The 16,881-nt window shown below is 41.1% G+C and overlaps 2 protein-coding genes across 2 annotated transcripts; both read right to left on the bottom strand.

Moving 5' to 3' along the window:
• Positions 1-3,718: 3,718 nt before the first annotated feature.
• On the bottom strand, positions 3,719-7,965 carry rps15a (ribosomal protein S15a). Its single transcript, XM_076145658.1, has 5 exons — positions 7,858-7,965; positions 6,897-7,034; positions 6,305-6,384; positions 5,854-5,939; positions 3,719-3,850 (listed from the first exon to the last, which is right to left on the bottom strand). The coding sequence occupies exons 2-5, from the start codon at positions 7,027-7,029 to the stop codon at positions 3,757-3,759; spliced, it is 393 nt and encodes a 130-aa protein (XP_076001773.1). The 5' UTR covers positions 7,030-7,034; positions 7,858-7,965; the 3' UTR covers positions 3,719-3,756.
• A 2,496-nt stretch (positions 7,966-10,461) lies between these two features.
• Positions 10,462-15,983, bottom strand: notum2 (notum pectinacetylesterase 2). Its single transcript, XM_076145758.1, has 11 exons — positions 15,694-15,983; positions 15,392-15,444; positions 14,834-14,929; positions 14,675-14,735; positions 13,954-14,060; positions 13,709-13,811; positions 13,101-13,289; positions 12,820-12,920; positions 11,946-12,093; positions 11,777-11,824; positions 10,462-10,765 (listed from the first exon to the last, which is right to left on the bottom strand). Exons 1-11 carry the CDS (start codon positions 15,981-15,983, stop codon positions 10,462-10,464), a joined length of 1,500 nt encoding a protein of 499 aa, XP_076001873.1.
• Between the last annotated feature and the right edge of the window lie 898 nt (positions 15,984-16,881).

The raw sequence follows: 16,881 nt of genomic DNA, 5'->3' as shown, positions 1-16,881 counted from the left end.
GGGTCGATGTCACTATATTCTCATTTCTCAGCACAAAGCAAGAGGACAATTATTAGAGACATTGGAGACAGCTGATTTTGTCAACAGAAATGAAAGAGGTTGGCAAGAAAAACATCTATATGGATGACACAGAAAGCTTTAAACCTGTACGTGGAAGGAGTGGGCTTCTTCTTCTGCACCCTTGAACTCCACAACTCCTTCCACCTGACAACGCAAGACATGATTGACAGTTGGGAAAGTGAGCCCCCTTGTGGTAAAAAAGTGTTTGTGTGGCTCAAACGGTTTTCCACAAACCAGATTCCATCAGTAGACAGCACTGGATTGACATGATGACCTATTTCATCAGTGGAAAGGGGCATAATACAATAACCTATATTCCCTGCACATAGAAAACTGTATTTTGTGAACTATCTCCACCACTCTTATCAAAGAAACACTAACTAATCCATTTTTATTTTGCAGCACAACAGAACAGTTGGTTTGAATTTGGATTAAAAACTCGATAAGATAAGAGCTAATTCATATTATTAACTTATTAACAATTAACTTCCCCACTGTGGATTTTGTATGTATACTGTGAATACAATAAGTCTCTGTCTCTGGCTGTCAAAACAGGCAAGAAGTAGACCTTTTCTTTCAGTATGAGTATTGTATTTGTTTTGAGAATGCACATCTCCAAGCTTTAAACCCTACAGGATCTTCTTTGAGGTCCAGCTGACATATGGTGAAGAGTGGAGACGGATGTTGAAGGCTGCCTGGCTCTGAACCATTCACCGCTGATCAGTCTTTCACTATGGCATTAAGGCAGAAAATCACTGGAAAATGAGGAAACATCTCCAGAATGTGTCTTTAACTTCAGGTGGAATCCTCCTCAAGCCTTTTTCATTTTGAAAGAGCCTCTCAGTGCCTCTCTTCTCCTTTTCGACATTCACTGTTACAGTCTGATGCTATTTGTCTCATGAGCCCCTTTAAGGCTGATACTGATCAGCCAAGGAGCTGAAAGGGGTTTGTAACCAGTTCTAAAGAGCTTTGATACTGCAGTTTCCACACTTATATATAACTCCAGAAGATTGAGTCCAATCACAGCACTAAAATATTTAGACTGAAGAACGTTTCACGGATCAATCTTGGTATTTTAGTCCAGTGATTGCACTTAATCATCTAGATATCTCACTACCTGATTAGAATTTGCAGGCACTTTATGCAGACGTAGCTTTTATAATACCATTATTAATTTGACAATTGTATCCAAAGTTACAAGAACGTGACAACCTAACAACCACGCCCTTCGACAGTACAAACACGCAAACTGCACACACAGAAGCATGAGCGGGATTTGAACCAAAAGTCTTGATGTGAGGCGATCGTGGTATCAAACATGTGCCACGTCTCCTCCGTCCGTCAGTGGACAGCTAATTTTTTTCTGCGAAGCAATCGATCCAATATTCATTGTCGTGGAAAGTCCTGCTGAAATTACAAGATGTGAAATAAAACAGAAGCAAATATTAGAACTCTTCACTTCCAGCAGCCTTGTGCTTAGGTGTTCTGAGATTAAACAGAAGGAGCTGACATATTGATTTAAAGCCGTGGATAAAAATGGAAATATCACTTACTGAGAAGTATTTGAACAAATCAAGCAAGATAATCAGGAAATACTAATACTCATGGCGTGATTTCATTATTCTACTTACTATCTGCATACTGAAGCCCTCTAATTTGGTACGTGCCCCCCTATTTAATATTTCAAAGGTGTCATGTGGCATTTAATATTATACCTCTAATCTTAAAACCAGATTACATGTAAATCTGGATGTAATTTAAGTACACTGTATTTGTAATGGATGAAAGGGGACGCAAATGCCACCATCCAGCTCTCAGCAGCTAGTTTCCTAATTTCAAAATGCACCATACCCCTGGAGTAAGCAGACATTTCTGGTGCGGATTATTTTCAGGACATTATTAAAAAGTTCAAAGTGAAGAGAGAGAAAAGATGAAAGTTGGATGTTATGAGCTTTGAGTTTTCTTTGGAGATTTCAAAATCACAATGTGGTCCGAGTCTGAGCCACAGCCAAAGCTCAGACGTTGTCCTTTAAGAAAATGTGTCCCTGTCCTTTACAGCCTGTGCATGCAAGAGTATCTCTCTGACATTTTGTAGCGTTCCGCCTCTTCACATTAAACTGTTTACAACCTATTTGAACAAAGGGTGTATTTATTGTAGTCAAGAAGCCTGCACCCAGATGATTTAATACCAAAGGCTCACTCTTATCAGAGCATTAAAGCGGTACCTCTCCATCTCTGCTCACTTTAAGCTTGGCATCCTCGTGAGTGTTGCGACTTTTTAAAAACAGCAGCAGCGCACAAGTTGTCTCCTTTTCTTGGCAGCACTTAAGGGCTGTGAACTCATGAGGGAAGCAGCCAGTCTCTGTGCACTTAGCCCTCGCAGTGCGCTTCGATAAAGCTGTTGCATTAGCAGGCTGTTACCTCTCCTCTTCAGTCTAATACGAGGTCAGCAGCCAGACTCCAAAGAGTCTGGGGACAAGACAAAATACACACAAGACTGGCGAAAAGGTCACAGTGGTGAGAGGATTACAGGGGCAGAGAGCCAGGGTCTTTACATGCTGGGGACCTTGGAGCAGAGATGTGGCAGCTCTTAGGAGCCACGTGGGGCTCAGCTACGACATTTGAAGGGAGATTAAGCTCTTTTGCTGTCTGCTGTTAGATGAACAGTGATGTGGCATTAAGTGGTGTTCTCTGTGAAAATGCTTCTCCGTCCTTTGTTGCTCAGATACCAAACAATTGAATCCTTGAGCTAATAGAGAACACCTTGAAATAAGAGCTTGATCTTTCTATGTTGCCTTTCTGTCAGATGGAAAACAAGGACATCTCCTGCCACTCAACTCATCTCAAATCTATTACTATATGACTTTACAATCGGGCCTTGTTTGATTGGATTCATACTGTACAAAATAGAATTGATGCTCCTTGTTCCCATCAAGTTTAGGTCTGCACACCATGTACTCACACTCCAGTTACAGCCCAGAGGATGATTATAAAAAGGGTTACTGGGTCCCCTAACTGTTACTTAAAAGTTTGCATTTTATGCAAGGATAGGGGTTTATATTGTGCATTTTATTCCAAACTATCCAATCAAAATCAAGTGCATTAGCATAACAGTACAGGTTACTGCTGAGAGGCCGTGCTCTGCTGTGGTTGTGGGCCTTCCTTTCCAAGACCTAACTCATCAGGTGGAAGCCCATGACGATGCTAGATAGTAAACCGGGGTTGTTATGGCCGTTGGCCCTAGTCTGTAAACTTCATTATAGCAGAAATTAAGCTGACAAGAGGCTTTCCCCACCTTTGAAACTAAATGTCACGTTTGCCCATTTGTTTTTAGATTAACCTCATGCATACCAAATTGCAGTTCAAGTTTCATGTTGGAACTAGAGCATACAAGTTCGCCCTCAGAGATGGAGTACTTGTTTGTGTTTTGGATGTTGCACTGTAAAAGTGCCTATTAATTTACATGTGGATGTGAGATGTGATTAGTGACTCACTTATTACATCTGTTTGTGTACACAGTTTCTGAGGTATTATGAGGAGGTGCCACTAATTTAACACTTAATCTACAAAAACCCAAGAGACAACATATGCCAGTCTTCACTAACTATCCAGGCCGTGGAGGCATTAATATTTAGAAATAAAAGACAGACAACAAGCATTCCCCTGGGTGTTTTTTAATTTGCAGTTCTTTACATTTTAGAAAAAGAATCCAAGGATTTTGCCTCCTGTGTGTTTCCGTCTGGCCTCTTCGTGGTCCATGATACCAGCTGAGGTGGTCAGGACGATGTATCTGTGAAAACAAGAAAATACAGGCTCATCCCATGTTGTCTCGTATTGAGGAACAGAACTGGACAGAATCAGTGAAACAAAACCAAATACATGACTTCCATAATACAACACACGCCACACACAAGATAGGAACACAACTGCAACACGGAATGAGGAATGGTCAATAGACACGGCAAAACAAGTCATTGTTTAAGTTCCTACATTAAAATGAGCCACAAATATTAAGTTCCCATTGTGAAACATATCGATGGCATAATGTGTGAAACTGGGATTCAACGCAAACGGCAACACCTCTGAGTTGCATCTTCCATGAGATCACAACACATCAATCTTTGCATCAGCATACAAACTGACGGCAGACGTTTTTTAACAACTGTGTCTAGAGTATATGAAACTTTGCCCACCAGAATAAGTCAAAGATTAACAGAGACAAAGCTGCTTTATTCTATTAAGATGGCCTGTTTTATTATTGACAAGTAAACAAACCGATCAAAGGACTTCAGATCAACACTCCCAACAGACCTTGATTGTGTGATGGCAAAACATTTAACTCATGAAATCCTCTTTCTTGTAATATTTGGGGCAACCTTACAAAACCAAATCTCCATCCATGTATACGTCTTATTCTAAAAGTATGCCTTATGCACATTACTGACAAAATTTGAACTATATACATCTGTAAGTGTACCAGCTAATGACCAGTTACAGGCACAGTCTTTAGGGTGGTAAACTGATTTCTGACAGCCAATATTCACACCATACAAAGCTCAAAGCCACGTAGACACGTAAGTTTTTAGTCAAGCTCAAATTTTGTCTGGGGTGACCCACCACGTTTGGTTTCATGTGGAGTATAATCCCATCAAAGCCTTGCATGTCACACTGGGACCAGCTACAGCTCGCCACATCTAATTATGTGTCCCGTAGAGAAAAAAACACCAAAACAACTCCACCTCCAACAACCATACACTGAAAACAGTGTAGGTCCGGCCCTCACTTTGTTACTGTACTTGGGTAGAATTAAACCACCAGTCACTTCTCTTGAAGTGACTGACCGTTTACATTACGAATGAAACGTGTAGAAATAAAAATTATGATTCATGAGTGCCATAATGTAGAAAATAGTTTTACCAAATTAGTGCATGTGTGAAATGGCTCAGAGAAATCCAAATCAAGACCAATGTCTGCACCACCACTGAAAACACACCCAGCAAACACTTCCACAGTGTGAATGTTAGAGTTCAAACTACATGGATAATAGGAAGCCTATAAATAATGCATGAACGGCACATATCTGGACAAGAAAGGCAATTTTTCATTTCTCCACACAAGTACAAAATTTCAATATATTCACCCCCATTTCTCATAAGCTAATGAAGTGACATTTCCAAAACTAACTAACGCTGACTTCCAGCTCAAAGACTGCATGGGCTGGAGGAAGCCTGGGCAGCGACTTTGTGGAGGGAAAAATCTGCAGTCAGTGTGGGCACAATACTGAAATAATCAGCAGGTACAAGGACCCCACATTTACCAACTGTGAGCAGGATTTGGGGTTGATGGGCTTGCTGGGATTCATGGTTCATTTAGGCGAGCATTTATCTGATTTCACTGCATCTGCAGGGCAATAATCCCTCCACACACACTTGGATAAGGAGTTTCCAACCATTCAATGCTACTTTGGAGCCACTTGTTTTTCATTCAAGTGATCCTGTCATGACTATTTAAACATTCGACTAAGGGGGAGCCTAATAACAACAACAACAACTGCAACACTCCTAATAATCATGTTGCTGTAGAAAATGTAACCTTCTGTGACCCTGAAGACCAGATTTCTGTATACATATCTTACAACTTCAACATCTTCAGCCATCGATACACTGCAGTAACTTACTGAGCGAGATCGAAAGCCTATTCGGACCTATGCCAGCAAACTTCACTGTTACAGTAAACGTTAATTCTTTATCATTTGTTCTAAACTGAAGGTTTGTTAGTAAATGTGATTCTCACCCAAACTGTCTTGAGGGCAGCAGGTTGTTCTGCCACTTCTCCAGGTCTTTAAGCTGGAGGTCAAAACGTGGACTAATCACACCACACTGTAAAACAAAAGGAAAGGAGACATTTAAAATGAGAAATACTGTAGGTTTTCTAATGTCAGCAGTACAGTGTGTATCCATTTGTTCATGTTGTGCGACAGCTTGAAGAAGGGTCTTGATGGAAACTAAACGTTGATTATATGCCAGAAATTGTACAACAACGGATATATACCTTTTGCTACCAAATGTACTTTTGCTAGATGCGTTATTACTGCAGTTACACAGCATTAGATTCTGAGGTGTCCACTTAACTTTCTTAGATAGAGTGCAATCTTACATGAATAATTCAGGGTTGAACACCATATGTATGCCAACACTACAAAGATGTTAACACCAAAACATCACACCCACTCAATCATTCTTACCTTGTTCAGCCTGCCAGTGAGATTGACGACTATTTTCCCGGCTCTGTGGTCATCGATGATCTCAAACTCACCAATGTAACCTGAATAGATAGATAAAATGCAAGAATGAAGTCATACACCAGGCCAATTACTTATAACATAATAGCTCAAGAGTGTAAGTAAAGTAAGCCCATGCCCTCTATTAGAGAACCTTGGCATAGAGGAGCAGATAGAGTTGATGGGGTGGATGCTAAGTGGAACGCGCAGCTGCATCCTCACATGGGGTTAAGAGGTGTAACTATGGGAATAATGATGCTGGCAACAAATACAAAAGTTGTGTTTATTATCAATTTGTCATTTCAAATTGTAACAGCGTCTACTGCATTTAACGTAACACTGTTCACACAAGGATGAACAGCAAAAATAACTAGTAATTTTTTTTCCTACTGAAGTTGTGGATGGTGCAAGTGGTTCCAGTAAATACACCACCCCCATTAAACCTGAATCAACACCCGAGAACACTAGTACATGTCTGGGTTGCTGTACCAGCCTCTGTACCAATCCCCAGACTCAAGACAACTCAGGGCAAGTTAACGTACCAAAGTTCACTTACCGTGCTTCATCATGACGGTGAGGAAGCGCACAATAACCTTGGAGCAGGGCCTGATGAGGACCTGGCGTTTCCCACGCTTCTCAGCATTGTTGATGCATTTAAGCGCATCCGCAAGAACGTTCATGCGCACCATGATGCCTGCAGAGGAACAGAGGCAGAGAATACATAAGTTTAAACTGTATGGATGTGACAGAAACAATAGAAACCGATATGTTCCAACCAGTACTTTCAAATAGGCGCCGGATATGGCGACCATTCGTCAACACAACGATGAACCATCGCCCTCCATACTACACTAGAACGCGCACATCTTAGAATGAGTACATACTTTAAACGGGATACACAATTGTAACCAATGAATGATGAGATGCAGATCAACGGGGCTATCGTTCAATGTCTGTCCGGGTACTTGAGCACGGCTAGCATCATTCAAATACAAGATCCTACATATCGCACGGTGGCTACACAGTCCGGGTCATACCTCTAAATGTTACACGGACATTTGTAGTCGGTAAAGTCGCTTATTATATCCGTCTATAACCCGCTCTGCCTCCCTCCACAGCATGGTCCCTCCGCTTCACAGGCTACCGGCTAGCAGCGGCTACATCAGCGTAGCACATTAGTTAAGACAGTGCGTTATGTTTGGACGCCATTAAATTATTTTGGAATAAAACAGCATTTCTATATTTTAAGTTTGAACGCACACACGCGTGTTTTAAATTGAATACTGACGAGAAGCCGTCGTGAACGCATTGATTCACAGGGCCCGAGATGGGAGCAGGCGAAGAGAACTGTTCTAGCCCAAATTGCGGAATGATTGTTATGCTGAGACAGACGATAATCAGCCTACCTTGCTACTAAACACGTCCGCTCAACTATGATCACAAAAATGGCACATATAACATAACGATGTTTTAGATATTTAAAAGATTGAAGGTGACAGTGTTGAAAAGGTTCTTACCGGTTCTGCAATATGGCGGAAAGAGGAAGTAGAAGGGGGCCGCAATGCAATATGGGAAAAAGCCAAAGACTGTATCAGGTCAAGATGGTCCACACAATCGAAGAACTGGCGTTTATTTACGGGTTTGATAGACTCCTGCGCCTCTGATATGCTGGAATAAAGGCACAGGCTGAGAACGTCATCATTCCCCGTCAAATATCAGTTCATGTGCGATTAAAATGTCATTCTAAATGTCAAGGTTTTGCACGGTTCTGCAAGTAGTAGGACCTAATGTAATAGAATAGTAAGATTTTGGAGGGTGTATTTGCCTTTTGAATAAATGTAATAAAATAAATGTTATTTTTGGCATTGGAAGTCGTCACAATTTTAACAGCGCTACTTTTACTTTGTAATTGTATGCAACTGTTCATCTTGTTATTTTGCCTAATTCCTTGTCAAATTCTCTTACATAAAAGTCAACATCTTTATTGATAAAAGCGGCAGTCAAGACGTTTTTCCCAGTGATTTCCCAAAATAGACTGATTGTCCCTGTATCTAAATATGTTATTTCGCCAATAATTGTGGTTTCTTAATATTTGTTTTCTTTTTCTTGTTGATTTGGCTGTAATTGCATTCCTACACACCAGTTTGTCACCATTGTTCCAAAAGAAACTTTTAGGAGAGAGAAAGAGCAGTCAGAGCAGTGCCATCTAGCGTAGTGGATAAAAATGGCATGTCAATGCATTACATTACATTACGATCATTTGGCAGACGCTTTTATCCAAAGCGACTTACATTACATTACCACCCTTCGCAGAGGGGGGAGCAATTGAGGGTTCGGTGCCTTGCTCAGGGGCACCTCGGCAGGGGCTTGAACCGGCGACCCTCCGGTTCCCAAGCGGAAGCACTACCGACTGAGCCAATGCATTTCAACAGTAAGTGAATCATCAGACTATTCTATCCTGGGAGACAATTTGACAATCTTTTGAGATCTACACAGTAGTGTTTACATAGCATGACATATTAATCTGAGTGTGATGTTAAAAATCACAGCAAAATAATTAAATGTGCTGTGAAATTTAGGAACATCTCCTCTATATCTTAACCTTGCATTTCTGTTCAAGATAAGAACGCATTGTGTTCAGCTCAGTATTAGTGTTTCTAGATGTCATTCTATTTCTAAGATTTAATTTGTTTTGTTTGTTTTTATTGAGTATTTCTGCTGTCATCCACGATTTGCATGACTTTTTCCATCACTGACAATGTGCAACTACAAAGTATTTTCAGTCCAGGTGACATGGCAGTATGATGCCGGAAAGGCAGAATGTGAAAAAGCTTTTTGAGTTTATAAATCCTGAAAACTCCTCTACTTATCAGCGCCAGCAATGTATCTGCTCAAATTTTATCATTTTAGAATGTCACAAAAGAATGGAAGATCAGTTAGGACACAACAGGGACACGTGACGTCTGAGCCAACTGACATTTTTATTCACTGTTTTAACACATACCACAACTGTGTGATTCTTATTTGTCAATCTTACATTTATAGCAACATCTGTAAATGCCTTGCAGTATCTAGTATCGTACTTTAAGAACTAGAATGACATTTGAATGTTGACAAAATTAAAAAATTGTCTTTTCATATTTCATAGCTTAACCATACAGCTTGGTCACATCCACAGCATTACTGATTTGTGTCTCTATGAGAAGAAACTTCATATGTGAAAGGTATGTAAATTGGAACTACAGTTATAGGTTTAACAGTATACATGAGAAGAAATGTTGGGTTGTAGTTGTCTGTGACATTCTCCTATCAGCATACACTGAAGAAAATCCATAACCACACATTTGTTGTAACTCCTAATCACACATTTGTGTTACATGCACATTAAATATTTATATATATATATATTAATGTTTTAGTATATGTCAGCAAAGAATCATGAGCTAGAGGCTAAAACTAAGTCACGTTGTCACAATCAGTATCTTTGGATGCAAAAAAAGAACGAGTTGCCTCGAGTACACTTTTAGTGTCTGTTTCATCCTGTATAAGTCCATAAAATAAGAATGTTGAAAAGCACTACAATTTGGCACATTGTGAAAAGATGTGATAGAAAATAAGAGGTAAATTTCCTATTAACTTTTCTATGAAGAGTCACAGAACACATGTATCTGAAACTTATACAGGGGTGGTGTCTCATTACTAAATGTTATTTTTATTGTCAAGACCAGATGTTTGTGTCACTGCTCACTGAATAAAGTCAACTTTGATACCAGACTTCAGAAATGAGTGTATTGATCGGGGTCAAAGTGTGATGTAGGAGGGATGTCTGAACATCTACACAAACTTAAAAACTTTCTAACCACTACAAATTAATAACTTAGGCTTCAGAGCCAAAGCCCTTTCCTCTGGTGTCCAGTAGATGGAGAGCCAAACTCTTGAGACCCAGACGCCCTGACATACAGACCAGTAAAGTCGCCAAAGTAACAGACACACAGAGCATAATGGAATGCTGAGCAGCAAAAGAACTAGCAACCAGATTTCTGTACTATTTCTATGGTTACATCATAATTTCATCATTTTTCCTAGCACGACTATGTATGTTGCTACTCTCCACTTTAAACTTAGCCACCGTTGCTGACAATGCTGGCCAGGGATTCTGCATCTCCCTGGGAATCAAGGCCCAACCTTTGGAGGTCAAGGCCCATAGCTACCAGCATCTGGACCAGGGTGAGCTCCTGCTGGGTTGCTTGGTCCACCAAGGTTGGGCAGGTGGGATTGCACTGAGGCCACTGGCAGGTGTCCACCAGGTGGAAGGGGCAGCCCTTTGCGGGGGTCCGGTTATTGCGGGTTGCCTCCAGACTTCTGTCCCAACAATGCAGAGCACGTGGCAGAGAGGTCCCTTTAACTTGAAAATTCATCCAGTTACTGGAAGATGGACAAATGAGACAGAGGGAGAGAGAAGGATAAATACAAAGATCACACAAGTCTTCCAATTAATTCTTTCTACATAATAGACAAATAAGGTCTGTGGTTCACACACGTTTTACATTTCACTTCTAAATGAATTTTACCCATTATTATTTCAGCTTTCATTTTTAAAATTGAGTTCTCATAAAAATCTGTTTTAACAGGCTTCAGATCAAAAAACCTTTTAACATGTGGAGAATATCTTCTTGCACAGAATGTGTGAGAATTAATCAGCTTTGTTAGCTGAAAAGCCTACGAGAAAATTAATTTGAAATCTACAGTGGGAACTCATGGCAGAGTAAACAATCAGGCCTACAGAAAAGAAATGGCTGTAATGCTCCATAATTAATTCCACCAAGGAGGTTGCCAAAGAGTGAGTGGGCGTGGCTCATACTTCAAAAAGTGCTGCATAAAGTGCTGCATCTCGGGCAGCAGTCTACTGTAACATAACTTGGTGGACATTCACTCACTACCTTTGCAAATAATGAAACATTAATTGATCTGAGTGCCTTCTAGTAACTTTATTGACGGAGGAAATATCTCTCTAAAATTAAGAAATACATATACTGCATTCAACATTATGGTCTGACAGATATGAAGCTACTGCACTTCAGCTGAATGTCACCTCCGCCCATGAAGGAACATATTCCTCAATAAAATAGGCCTAACTTAGACTGACTCTTTAAACATAGCTAAGACTCCACCCCTTGGCCTCACGCTGGCCCATGAATGTTTGCATGTATGGCGTGTGCAGGTTTGAGACCATAAAAGAACGAGTATGTTTGAGGTGTACTGAGGGGTTAGTGAAAGTGTGAAATGGCATTCTGTGACCCACAATATGTGGCATGATGAACGAGCTAACAGAAACAGCAGCATGAGCTCACTAGGGAGAGACGGCAGTGATAATAAAATGAGCGGCAGCAGTGTAAAAGTGCATAAGCACCACCAGAGTCAAATATCCATTCTTACCTTTTAGTGATCACCGTATGGGAAAGGCAGGATGGAGCAAATACAGCCCTGAAAAACACACACAGCAGAAAGCAGTTTTGAGGTTGTGGCGTTCACATAGAATTCTGACCAATGGGTTATTAGATCAATATGTTGGCGCTGTTTCCTCTTCAAAGTAATAGTTACATACGTGACAACTTGCAGCGAGTTCTTGAGCTCCTTGCCGAGGTTCTGTATGTACACCCACTGCTGCTCTGACAGAGCCTGTCCTCCCATATAGATGTTCTCCACTCTTAGCTGCTCCTCATCAAACAGCCACTGTACAACAAAAAGAGGGGCTACGGGGCACAGAGATAAACGTGGTTCAATAATAAGACAACAAGTATTATAAGAATTATCACAGTTGTATCTACACACTGTCCGATATCCAAGCCCTTGATTTTGGACAGGAGAACATGGACATTTTGGACAGGACAACATGGACATTGAAACGTGGACATGGAGAACATGGACATTGAAAGGAAAGATTGTGTTGATTGACTGAAACTGAAGTCCATTTTGCATTCTATTATTTGTAATATGGTTTAAGTTTGTAAAATGTGCAGATTTTGTAGGCCTGGGTCATTATTGAACCCGAGTTGTGTTTAGGATCGAAAGATTTTCTTGTTACAGACTTTGTGTATAGAGCTCAGGAGAGCAGACAAAGAAATATCTTAACATTGTTCCTATACATTTTGGCCACTGTAGGCTAAATGCTTACATGAAACAAAGTTAATTCATCAATCATTGCATTGCATCATTGCAAACATTCCTAATTTCCATGTGATACCGGCGTACTCTTTATGCAATTCTACAGGGATAACTCAATCAAAATGCAAATCATTAGATTAGATTAGATTAGATTAGATTAGATTAGATTAGATTAGATTAGATTAGATTAGATTAGATTAAAATTAGATTAGATAAGATTTGTTTTGACATTTTAGTGTCATTGCATGTCACAGCTATAAGCAACGAAATGCAGATATTGTTATACAGTTCAAATCTCATAAACCGGCACTCACAGGTTAAGGTAGAGTACAGTCTGTGGCCAAAGAAGCACTGCCACTCTTCTCCTCGCTTATAGAGCTGACGACACCTATCAGGCACGGCTCCATTCCACAGCCTGAGAATACAACATCCACAGTCAATACAAACAAATCAAATGGGGCACAGTCACTTGGACATATCATACTACAAAACCAAACTGCACTGCACAAGTGTCACACAATCTACAAAATGTCTCTCTGGAAAGTGAAAGTGATTCAGATTTTTAACATACGTAAGTGTAAGTCTGTGTGCTTACCTGAGTCCTAACTTGATAGCATCTTCAGGTGAACATGAAACAGTCTCAGGACAGTCAGGTGATCTCTGTTGTTTACTTTCCAGAAACCACCCAGAATCCACCAGGCCTCGGACCTGAGCCTCTGCACCTAGCTGCTCCAGCTGGCTGGCCACCCTCTCAATGTTTAGCAAAACACCCGTCCCTCCAGCGCTGCAGGGGAGCCAACATACTGATTGAATCATTTGGCTTTAGAAAGACATTTTGGTTTTGGATATCAAAATTACAATGCATGCCAGGTAATGTTAGGACAGTGAAAATTAAGCAGCTTTACAACCTGACGTAACAGTGGATTCTGTTTCAGGTCTTTAGGTGTTGCTGCTAACATGGGAGGAATGTGCACTATTACAGGGCAAAGGCCCTTTAATAGACATCATGTCAGTGTTCACAGATGACTGTAAACATCTTTATTGTTGACAAGAGGATGCACCCAAAATAGGGCTTCTGTTGTTTGACATGGAGATGGTCAGAAGTGGCCTGGTATAGAGCCAGAAATGAAGTTGTGTAAGAGGGAATTCAGGCACTTGCCAAGAAGCTGTGGTCAACAGCAGAGAGCGAGAGAAGGAGCTCACCTTGTGCCCGACAGCATGACCACCTTGGCCTGTTTGATTCCTTTGGGGATGAGGTCTTTGATGACCTCTTGGATGATCAGAGATCCCATGAAGGTGTACTCCGCTGATAAACACAGACGTCAACTTTAAGGAGAGCTGCATACTGAATGCAAAAGTTACATTAAAAGTGTTCTGAAGGCATATATATTATATTATATATAAAATATATAAGGCCGTATGAGGGACCTAACCAAAAAGAAACATACTTGCATTTCGATTTCTTTCTTTCTCTCTGCCCTGTCGCACCCTTGGAGGAGGGCTCGGGGCAGGCCCAGTGCCACTCCACACATCACTGGAACAGTATGGGATGAATCTACAGAAAATGAAATGGCTACATGTGTTAGACTGATGAGCTCCTCAAGACAAGCCTAACGCTCACCCATAAAGATCTGCCTACTGAGGGAATTCTATAGATGTATAGCAGTGAGATGACTTGACTTCTCTTAGATATAATATACATCTGTCATTTGATAAATTGTCCTTTTACTACAGTGGAAATATTCAAGTTTTGAGCTACAGCACAACTTCATGTAATGGATATAACCATAGAGATGAAAACAACCATATGTGCCTAGATACAGAGAAAAAGTCACTGTTCAGAAAAATATTAAATAACCCTTAATAAATTCTACAAATGTCCACATTAAATATGTATAATAACCCTATAAAATGACCCAGTTTTTAAGCTAATTTAGGTAAGTGAAATGATCAGAAGAACTACCGGCATTAATTTCATGGTTTTAAATTGTATTTCTTCCACTAACCTAATGTCTTCCAAAACAGCGTATTTATCTTTACCTTTACCTAATTCAGTGTGGATTTGAAGGGCAGCGTCAGCATGTTTCACGTCCAGATAATGAGAAAGATTTTAATAGTGCATGCATCTGAAGATTAAATACATTCTTCAGAGGACATACATATACTTACACAATGTTTGCATTATGCCAGTGTGGGTTTTCCTCTGCTTGTGAAGACAAAATTCCACTTCCTGTAAATCAAACAATGAGCGACATATGTTTTCCTCCACTTGTCACCTATAGTAAAATGGGAACACGCATGACGTGTTTTCATGGCCGAATGACCTACCTCTTTTTGACACGGGCCACCCCGTTGAGCTCATTAGCCGAGGGATATTTTGGTACCTGAAATTGCAGGTCTCTTTGCTGTAACAGCACCAGCCACCTAAAAATAAGAGACTTATATTAGTCCATTACATCCGGCACGGAAAGGGAGACCCCTTGTTAGCCCATCACGGAGGCCTGTGAGGAATGGAGCGGGAATATGTAGAGGAATTCACCTGCAGCTTGCTGAGAGGACAACACAACACAACTCTAAACTGTGAGGGAAAACAGCTGACTGTCCCTGAACTGAAACTATTGAATCTGACTTGATTTCATCCAAGCACAGCCAATTAATTAGCTCTCTGAGTCTAAAATTGTCAACAGTGATGAGCTGTAAAATCTGCCAAAGGCATCTTCACTTGCAAGTCACGTGAAACCTTTGTATATTTCTCCCATCCTAACTCCTTCACAGATGATGACTGGACAAGATGACATCCCCATCAAAATTCCAATGAGGGGCGACACGCCAAAACAAGCTGACCTTTGGCGACCAAATTAACCAGTTGACTTTTTAAATACACACCTTCCAGAAATAACAGCCATCGGCGGCTTCCTCTGAACTCCTTTAGGTAAAACCTGTAGAACCACAAATAAACAGGAATGAGGTAATGGCCAATGTGTTGAAGATAAAGAAGCCATGTATGGACACACACTGCACTGGACTCCTTTTGGCTTCTGAAATCTTTCAGTCTTTCAGTAATGATTGCATAGGACAGACAGAAGTATTCACTCTGACTAGCTGGTGGGAAATCTCAATAATAGAAATATTTCTAACAACATAAGTGTAAAAATGGGAGGACACAAAGAAGATCCAGAACATCTCACCCAGCTGCTGTTCCATCATTACATGTCACTTGGGTGTTCTTCAAGAACTGCAGTCTCATTTCATCTGACTGTTGTGCAGCTGCTCGAGCTCCTGCTGTGCCCTCCCTCCCTGATTCGGCAGTGCTTCCAACTCCAGGAGGGACACCACCCGGGGGGGGAGACGGAGCAACATCACCCCCTTGGTTCACAGGCTTCTTGGTGGACCTGCCGCCAGATTTAGCATTACGATTGTTCTGACAGCAGATTCCCCCCAGCAAAAGCAAGAAAGCAATGTGGCTCAGGATCTTCATATCTAAGACGACACAAGAGAGAAAAGGGACATAACTGAGCTGTAATCCGGCTAACTGATAATCTAATACACATTTAAAAAAAACTTTACAAATCACTCTTACTATGACCAAAATTAACTTACCTCTTAACGACTGTGCTTTGAAGACCTTTGTTGAGGCACCCAAAGGGTCAAGCAGAGAGCTGCTGCTGCTGAGGAGGGAGACAGAAGTTCAGATCACAGTAGCCAGGTGTGAGAGGAAGATGCCAGGCACGGGGTGGTGATGAAGGCTTGACCAGGTTTTGATGAAGCCTGCAAATCAGCAGTGAGCTTTATAGTGCCACCATATGGATCATATTTCCCCTGTTTTCTCTTTGAGCTCCTGCCAGGCCCTGAGATAAGCTGCTGACGACACGCCGCAAGGGGAGGTACTGGATGCTCAGTGGCGAGGAGAAAACATAACACACGCTTCTCCACAACATATTTCAAGTCTTTGCTCACACCCACCACCAAGCACCTTCCCATCTGACTGCGGTTCAAGCTCTCCTTCCCCCATCCTCTTTTCTTCTCATCCTTCCCCCTAACTCCATCCATCTCTGATTGCTCCTCTTTTGATTTAAACATCTCTGTGGTTGGCATAACTGCATAGACCCTTTGAGCGGTATGTGACCCTTAGCCTCGCTGGAGCACACACCTCAAACACTTTCCGACACGGGAATGAATAGTGCCGTCGGGTCCTCGCATGGTCAACAACTTAGCGGACACTAAAGACACAGGTGGTGGACACCCTGGTTGGTCTGAGTTCCCCTTTTTTTAACAATAACAGAAATAACTGAAATGTACTCATAAACGTAATTAGATAATTACAAGAGTTTAATCTTATTGCCTTCGGCACAGAAATATTAGGATTCTGTGACACC

The sequence above is a fragment of the Genypterus blacodes genome, unplaced genomic scaffold (assembly GCF_046128005.1).
Source record: "Genypterus blacodes isolate CSIRO-AG114 ecotype Tasmania unplaced genomic scaffold, CSIRO-AGI_Gbla_v1 ptg000030l_1, whole genome shotgun sequence".
Classification (NCBI taxonomy): domain Eukaryota; kingdom Metazoa; phylum Chordata; class Actinopteri; order Ophidiiformes; family Ophidiidae; genus Genypterus; species Genypterus blacodes.
The sequence above is the reverse complement of the archived record's forward strand: the minus strand, read 5'-3'. Positions and strand labels throughout refer to the sequence as shown.